Below are 8,869 nucleotides of genomic sequence, written 5' to 3'. Positions count from 1 at the left end.
GAAGGACGAGGCAGCATCAGCAACTCCTTCCCCAGGAAAACCGAATGGCACACAGACACAGATCACTGAAGATGCCCCGAAGGGTTGCAGAGAACCTCCCTGTCCTGCGTTAATAGTGGTAGGAGCCCAGAGAGCAGGGACTGTTTGCAAATCCACCCGGTGCAAGGTCGGGGTGTGAAATGCTGCGGCTCACCCTGCGGCTGCGGTCGGTGCTGCTGCCTCACGTGCAGCGGCAGAGCTGGAGAACGGGGCGACTCAGGCAGAAGGCCAGAGTCAAAACCAGGCTGGGACCCACCACCCCTCCCTTCGCCCTTCCCAAGGGGCTGGAGCCAGCGCGGCGGGACCCCGGCCCAAACCAGCGCGGCGGGACCCCAGCCCAAACCAGGGCAGCACAGACCCCGACCCAAACCAGGGCAGCGGGACCCCGGCCCAAACCAGGGCAGCGTGACCCCGGCCCAAACCAGGGCGGCGGGACCCCGGCCCAAACCAGGGCAGCATAGACCCCGACCCAAACCAGGGCAGCATAGACCCCGACCCAAACCAGGGCGGCGGGACCCCGGCCCAAACGAGGGCGGCACAGACCCCGGCCCAAACCAGGGCGGCGGGACCCCGGCCCAAACCAGGGCAGCATAGACCCTGACCCAAACCAGGGCAGCATAGACCCCGACCCAAACCAGGGCAGCATAGACCCCGACCCAAACCAGGGCAGCATAGACCCCGACCCAAACCAGGGCAGCATAGACCCCGACCCAAACCAGGGCAGCATAGACCCCGACCCAAACCAGGGCAGCAGGACCCCGGCCCAAACCAGGGCAGCATAGACCCCGGCCCAAACCAGCGCGGCGGGACCCCGACCCAAACCAGAGCAGCACAGACCCCGACCCAAACCAGGGCGGCGGGACCCCGGCCCAAACCAGAGCAGCACAGACCCCGACCCAAACGAGGGCGGCGGGACCCCGACCCAAACGAGGGCGGCGGGACCCCGACCCCAAACCAGGGCGGCGGGACCCCGACCCCAAACCAGGGCGGCGGGACCCCGACCCCAAACCAGTGTCCGCTCCATCTGAAAGCTCAAGGATGGAGCAGGTCAGTGTCCCAGGAGGGAGGGAAGGAGGAGATTCTGGTTAACAAGGTCTCCAAACCTGAAACGCAGCAGCAGCTCCTACCAAAGGTCCGGGGCAGACACCGCTGGCTGAGGTGAGCGGCACCTTGGAGGGCGAGCGGCGAATTTCAGCGAGAAGCTCCGCTCCTGGGGCACTGATGTCCCAACCGCCTCCCCCAAGACCAGCCTGGAGCCCTCTGACCACACCAAAGGGTCTTCTAGGAGCTACCAGAGGCCTCGTCCGGCAGCACAGAGGTCAGCGCGGCGCCCGCCGGCACCGCGTCCCACCACCAGCAGCCTCCGCGGCACCGCGACACGGCACAGCGAGCGGGACAAAAGCAGAGCGGGCCAAGCTGGCAACTCCACGTTCAGCAGAGAATAACGGAGCTCTTAGGTGACCCAGCTCTGAAACCCCCGCGGCGAGGCCGACACACAGCGCTGGAAGGTTTGGGGATTACGGTTGCACAGGGGGAGGCTGCTGAGCCTCCCACTTCTCAAGCGAGCGATGCGCACAAGCAAAAAGGGACAATGGGGAAAAACCCTCCACCTCGGGGAGGTTCCTGCAGGTTTCAGGGCACAGAAACCCCCCGCAGAGCTTTGCTGGGAAAGGAGGTGACCAGAGCTCAGCTATAGCTTGTGTGTGCACCAAATCAACCGCTCCCTTGGATCTGGGTGTGGAAGAAGAAAGTTCTGAGCTGCTTTCCACGCAGCTGCGTCTCAGAGCCGCCAGGTCTGTCCCGAGCGGGCGCAGCCGCGCTCAGGGGCTTTGCCAGAACTGACCTGAGCTCAGAACGGCTCCGGGAGCACAAAGTGCAGAACGCGGCGCAGCCGGGAGGTAACGCCAGGCCAGCGCTATTTAAGGAGCTGAACGATCTGTTTCAGAGGCTCAGGAGCTGCCGCTCGCCCCACGCTGCGCCCCGGCCCCGGCAGAGCCGCCTGCGCCAGGGGCCCATGTTTGTGAGCAGAGAACCCGCTGCTGGGGACGGGCGAGGGAGTGGAGAGTTCACGGTGGCACAGACACGCCGGGGCAAGGAAGAAGCTAAACCCACAGTTTGCATTGTGTTTGCACAGAATCCCAGAGTGTCAGGGGCTGAAGGGCCCTGGAAAGCTCATCCAGTGCAATCCCCCCATGGAGCAGGAACACCCAGCTGAGGTTCCACAGGAAGGTGTCCAGGGGGTTGGAATGTCTGCACAGAAGGAGACTCCACAACCCCCTGGGCAGCCTGGGCCAGGCTCTGCCACCCTCACCCCCAACAAGTTGCTTCTGCTCTTTCAGTGGAACCTCCTGTGTTCCAGTTTGCACCCATTGCCGCTTGTCCTGTCCCTGGTTGTCACCAGAAGAGCCTGGCTCCATCCTCCTGACACTCCCCCTTTCCATATTGATCCCCATGAACGAGTCCCCCCTCAGTCTCCTCTTGTCCAGCTCCAGAGCCCCAGCTCCCTCAGCCTTTCAATTATTGTTCACCAACATTGTAAAATGTTTTCGGGGTGACGGCCGCTCTTACCCAAACCCCAGGAGGTCGCAAAACCTGCGCTCGATCATCAGCCCCGGCTCCGCTTGTGAATCCCTGAGCTGGGTCCCTGCGCTGGCACAGAGGCCGGAGCTGTGACACGAACCGTGAGAGCTGGATGGCGAAGGCTGCGAGCGAGGCTGCCCCCGCGGCCCACGCTGACGTGCTGGGGTGTCCCGAGCCCCCCAAACCCTGGTCCGGAGCAGGGGCAGCGGAGCTGGCAGCGCCGTCCCCTCTCCGTCCCAGCGGGTCCGCAGCCCCCGCGCTGGTTCCGTCCCGGTCACGCTCTGTATTGAGATAAAACGTGCAAAACGGATTTAGGAAAGCGTAAGACAGTCTTATTATCAACTCAGCGGGTCCAACAGTAATTAAGGAAATATGATTAACGCTGTCCCTGGAAGAAGAGACAGCGCAGATCGGCTCTCACACACGGACAGGGGACACGTCCTACCCGGCCCGTCCACAACCCCGTCCCACCGCAAGGACAGAGTCTCAGCAGCAAGGCAGCCACCGCAATCCATCACCCTCAGGCGCTGCTAGCGAGGAATACATTCATTCTTAAGACTTCAAACCATCATTATTAACAAAGAGTTTGCTCCTCAGCATGCCCCAAGACAATTTGGGCTTTCAATCAAGTTTTTCCATCCCCCCACCAGATTCTGGGAGCAGAAATCGCTTGATTTCTCACAGCCCAAAGCAACCAACCCCCCCAGCTCCGCAGCACGAGCGGAGAACAGAGCCGGTTGTGCTCAGTTCTGCTCCCGCCCCGCTCCGACGCTACAGACAACAAACCTGGTTTCCAGCACTGAGCTCAGGACATATTGTTCTAGTTTTAAGGTGCAATAAACGAAGGCACCACAATCTCAGACTCTCCAAAGATAAAGCCCGTGCAGATAAGAAATGGTTCCAGTTTTTCAGGGAGATCTTTCTCCTACAGCACGACAAATTTGCTGGGTTTTGGAGGGGAAGTGCTGCTTCCACATGGTTGCAACTTCACAAAGGAGTTTTTCGGGGTATATTACGTGCCACAAACCAGCTCATTGCCAGGTGAAACAACGGACAACCAGCGTGTGACTGGGCAAAGCCACAGCCGAAACTTTAAGATGACTGAACCAGTGATGGGTGGGATGGGACACACTGACCTCAGGGCTCCGCGATCCCCTGGTCCTGCAAACACACAACTAGAAAGTGAACCGTCCAACCTCCGCTTTTTATCAGTGCTGGGCGCACGATTTCGCGACCTGAACACGTCCCGTGGACGAGCACTGTGTCCCCTTTTAAGACTCCCTGGAATTCTTGTGCGTGACTTGAGTTCATCTCCCTTCACCATTATCACATTTCATTAACCCACAATAGTCAAAAACTCAAGCGCAGCCCGGTTCATTTGTACACTGTTTGTTTTTTTCTCTGTACAACATCAGTAAAATAGGAGTAAGCTACTTTATCAAAGAAACTCTGGAACCCGCTTGTCCCCTCTCCCGATGAGGCGCCGGCCCCGCAGGACGTACCGTGACCCAGCAGCGTTTCGAGCCTCATCGTCTGCGCGACAACGATGCCGATTTACAAAAGGAAACACAAAGCATTAAATAGTAGTTACAGTTGGAAGGTTTCCCGAAGCAGGAGGAGCCTTCACCTGCGGGAGGAAAACGCAGCGACCAAGCGTCTACGAGCCACGTTGCACAATCACCGGTGTATAAGCGACTTTGTTCCCATGGTAGATTATACATATGCACAATCTGCTGTGCTTGTTCGCTTCGGGATGCAGCCGTTCCAGAGCCTGGGTTTAAGCTACACTCTTCATTCAAGCACAGGTCTTCATTAAATAAAGTGAATAGAAAAGAAAATCAGCATTCGGTCTTCACCACCCCACTCTAACTCAATAACAAAAACGAATTAATTCATTAATTACAAAAAGAATAAATCAATGCAAACATGTCTGTTACAAACGAACAGTAAACAAATCTATCCCTGGATGAGACGTGCGGCCGCCAAGGACGCTGCTTGTGGAAACAAAAGCGGTATGTGGAAAGGACCCCGTGACATGCGCCGGTGACTCTCGGAAGGTGCACACACGACGCTTAAGGTGCTTCTCCAAGCGGGGAACTGGCTGCCGTGGATGGGGCGGTGGATGGGAGGGTGATGTGCGGCCCCAGCCCGGCTCAGGCAGCGCCCAATGACCCAAAACAGCGAGTTCAGCCCGTGGAAAGGGGGGCAGGCTGGTGTAAACCAATTTCTGCCGCCGAGCCCCCTCCCGGGCAGGAAACACAGACAGACGGACAGGAACGCGGCCGAGATGTGGTCCTGGGTACCCACAGCTTGAGCTGGGGAGCCAGAAGCCGCCTTCCCCCTGTTACAGGAAGCTGGGCCCTGGTTTTTCTAAGCCCAACAAGTAGAATATTACTAGAATTTGTGTGTTCTTTAAAAAAAACAATAAGAGGCGCAAGTATTTCCCCAGAATAGGTGAGTGCAGGAAGGCAGAGACCGGAGAGGGTGGGAGAACTGTCCCCATCTGCTCCCGAAGCACCAGCCGGGCCGGGGCTGTCTCGCAGGATTAGGGACAGACAGGACCCCCCGAGCGCCGGGACGTTCCCCGACCCTGCAGAGATCAGCTGTGCCGTTGGGTTCGGTGACAGATCCCGACGCTTCGCTCGGGTAAAGCCATTTGCATCCCCAACCGGCTTTACCTGAGCGAGAGCTGCAGTTTGAGGTTTCACTGGGAACATTCAGCTGGTCTAATATACAGTAATAGTGACCCGAAAGGCTACCCCTCCTCGTCCAGTTTCACCAAAAAACGACAGTTTGCGTTCATCGAAGAGCAGCGGAGGCTGCCCCGTACCAGTCCTGCCCGGCTGCACCGGGTACCGCGCGGACTTTGCCCTGATGTCTGTCCAGAGGATCGGTTTAGATCTGTGGCGATGGTTGAAGTTATTTACAGGTATTTGCAGCAGTTATTTACAGTACTTCTGCGGATCGCAAGCCGATTTTCTCTTCTTCCACTCCTAGTCAATCTGGCGTGGGCTTCTTTAGCGAGAAGGGCCGTATATTGAAGTGCCTGCTCAGCTGGCTCACCTGGGGACAAAGAACACAACGGGACTGGGTTAGAGAGGCTGGAGGGATGAGCAGGAATCACAGGGAGGTTTGGGTTGAAGGGACCGTTAAAGCCCCCCCTGCCATGAGCAGGGACATCTGCACCAGCTCAGGCTGCTCAGAGCCCCGTCCAGCCTGGCCTGGGATGTCTCCAGGGATGGTTCAGCCACCACCTCTCTGGGAACCTGGGCCAGGCTCTCACCACCCTCAGCACAAACAATTTCTGCAGCATGTCTGGCCTGAATCTCCCTCCTTTAGTTTAAAACCATCACCGTTGTCCTATCACAACAGGCTCTGGAAAAGTCTGTCCCCATCTTTCTTATTGGCCCCTTTTAAGTCCATAAAGGCCACACTAAGGTCTCCCCGGAGCTTCTCCAGCTGAACACCCCAACTCTCAGCCTGTCCCCCAGCAGAGCAAAGCGAGCAGAGCACCAGACTGGTTCCCTGTATGGCTGACAAAGCTCTGCCACCTTCCCATACCAGTTTCCCCACCATTGCCCACCCCACAGGCGCAGCAGATCTGGACCTGTGCTGTGGGGCCAGCCAGGCTGCCCTGCCCCGGCCCTGAGCCCTGTCCCAGGGGGGGACAAGCAGGAATGTGGCCCCGCGAGGTGCAGCTTTGCTCCCCCAGCTTCCCAAGGGACAGGCTGTGCTGCCCAGGACCAGACTCACCTGCACCCTGTGCTCCTCAAGAGCAGGAGGCAGAAACATCTGAGCACAGGGTGAAACCCTGCGTGCCCGGGCTGCTGCTCCCTCGCTGCCCCTCCCGGGAAAATTGTTAATATTTTGCATAAATTAATTTGCTAATCTCAAATATGAATGTGAAAAAATGCTCCCTGACTCCATTTACTCCCCTGTTGTGATAGGACAAGGGGTGATGGTTTTAAACCAAAGGAGGGAGATTCAGGCCGGACATGATGCAGAAATTGTTTGTGCTGAGGGTGGTGAGAGCCTGGCCCAGGTTCCCAGAGAGGGGGTGGCTGAACCATCCCTGGAGACATCCCAGGCCAGGCTGGACGGGGCTCTGAGCAACCTGAGCTGGTGCAGATGTCCCTGCTCATGGCAGGGGGGCTGGGGGAGATTTAACGGTCCCTCCAACCCAAACCATCCTGGGATTTTGCGATTTGATGATTCGCAATTCAAACTGGAGGTCGAGTACTTTGCATTTCCCGTGAACACACACAGGAGGGTCACAGCGCGGAGGTGACCCCAGCGCCAGGGTTTTGGAGCAGCAGCAGCGGCTGAGCTGGGCACAGCGTCCGGGCAGGTTTATCCCCAGTCGTTACTCCCAAAGTCAGAGCAGTTTGGGATTATGTTCCGCTCACAGAGCCTTAGAAGGCTCTTCGGCTCAATAAAAGCTCTTATATCCTAAAATAGAAGACCGCCCAGATGGGCACTTGGAAAACTGGAGGCGGGGGGAAGGAGAGGAACAGAAATTCATGGGAGCAGAGCACCGAGCAGCCCGCGGCAGCGGCCGGGCGAGCCCGGGCAGGCAGGATTACACCACCCGGTCATCCCCGTCTCCAGCTATGATCCCGAGACCAAATTTATTTAAGCTGCTTAGCTATTCAAATCCTTCTTGCATAGAAGCCTCATTACGCTAATTGGAAAGACAAGACAACCTGGCTATTACTTCTTTGCTGTAATTACAGTTCAAACTGGACTCTGGAGGGTCCACATTAAGAGCTGGGGGTCCCAGGGAAAGGGGCTCCCCAGGAGGGTGTTGGTCACAGACCCCCAGGCTGGTTGGGGTTGAAGGGACCTCTGGAGACCCCCCAGTCCAACCCAGCTGCTCACGCAGGGTCACAGAGCAGATCACACAGGTGGGTCCAGGCGGTTTGAATGTCTCAGAGCAGGAGACTCCACACCCGCTCTGGGCAGCCTGGGCCAGGCTCTGGCACCTCCCAGCAAACAAGTTTCTGCTCATGTTCACATGGAGCCTCCTGTGTTTCAGTCTGTGCCCGTTGCCCCTCACCCTGGCGTTGGGCACCACTGAACAGAGTCTGGTCCATCCTCTGACACCCACCCTGAGATATTGATCCATTGATCACATCCCTCTCAGCTTCTCTTCTCCAGCTCAACAGCCCCAGCTCTCTCAGTCTCCTCATCACAAAGATGCTCCAGACCCCTCAGCATCTTTTTTAAGCCTTGCCCAGCTCCTCAGCAGCTTCGTGGGACATTCCTAATGGGATTTGGTCTCCTCTGTGTTTGTTTTCTCTCTTAATCCAAACTCAGGGAGTCAGCACAGGGAGCAGAGCAGTCCCTGGATCTCCACGCAGCCCCTGCAGGAGCCACTGCAGCTGTGGTGTCCCCATGTCCCCTTGCAGGGACATCCCCCGTCCATCCTGGCTTTCCCAGTGACTCCAGCGCAGAGCATGTCTGCGAGGTCACAGATTGGACCAGAATAACACCAACAGACGTTTAACTTTTTATACCAAGGCTCCCAAATTAAGCTGTCCTGCCCCATGTGCAGACACGACATCTGCTGGAGCCGCCCCTCCCATGGCCCAGGGTGCGGGTCACCGACGCTGGCTCATATACACCCACGCTGTTCCCCAAGCTGCAGCCAGACCAAGTTAAACACGGCAGCAGACATGTGAGTGCTTCTTTTCAACTAATATCCGGTACTACAGCCCCTCCGTCACATCGTGTGAAGTGTCTTTCAAACCCCTGTGACAAGCACAGCACGGCCAGCCGGGCAGGGGGGACTGTCCTGCTCTGCTCTGCACTGGGGCGGCCTCACCTGCAGCATTCACTGTGTGCAGGGCTGGGGACACAGGAGAAAAGGAGACAAAGCTGCTGGACAGTGTCCAGAAGAGGCTGCCAAGTTGGTGCAGGGTTTGGAGGGGAAGCCGTGTGAGCAGCGGCTGCAGTCCCTGGGTTTGTTCAGCTGGAGCAGAGCAGACTGAGGGCAGAGCTCATGGGCTGCAGGTTCCTCAGCAGGAGCAGGAGGGGCAGGCTGAGCTCTGCTCTGTGACAGTGACAGAGCCCAGGGAACGGCAGCAGATGTGCCAGGGGGGTCAGTGGGACATGAGGAAAAGGTTCTTCCCCAGAGGTGCTGGACACTGAACAGGCTCCCCAGGGAGGTGTCACGGCCCAACCTGACAGTGTTCAACAAGAGACTGGACACCGTCCTCAGACACACGGGGTGACCTGTGGGGTGTCCTGT

The 8,869-nt window shown here is 57.8% G+C and overlaps 1 protein-coding gene across 2 annotated transcripts in view; it reads right to left on the bottom strand.

The window, feature by feature from the left end:
• Positions 1–1,920: 1,920 nt before the first annotated feature.
• SELENOI (selenoprotein I) overlaps positions 1,921–8,869 on the bottom strand; it is a gene marked incomplete at its 3' end in the record, with an annotated part of 33,293 nt that continues 26,344 nt past the window's right edge. The window contains exon 10 of one of the 2 annotated variants that reach the window (XM_082047974.1): positions 1,921–5,682. In XM_082047974.1, the coding sequence (XP_081904100.1) occupies positions 5,566–5,682 (117 nt within the window). The remainder of the gene's footprint in view (positions 5,683–8,869) is intronic. The other variant, XM_082047975.1, reaches the window with a different exon arrangement.

Source organism: Streptopelia decaocto (assembly GCF_964273445.1).
Source record: "Streptopelia decaocto genome assembly, chromosome: 3".
Taxonomy (NCBI): domain Eukaryota; kingdom Metazoa; phylum Chordata; class Aves; order Columbiformes; family Columbidae; genus Streptopelia; species Streptopelia decaocto.
This window is presented reverse-complemented; position numbering and strand designations above follow the sequence as displayed.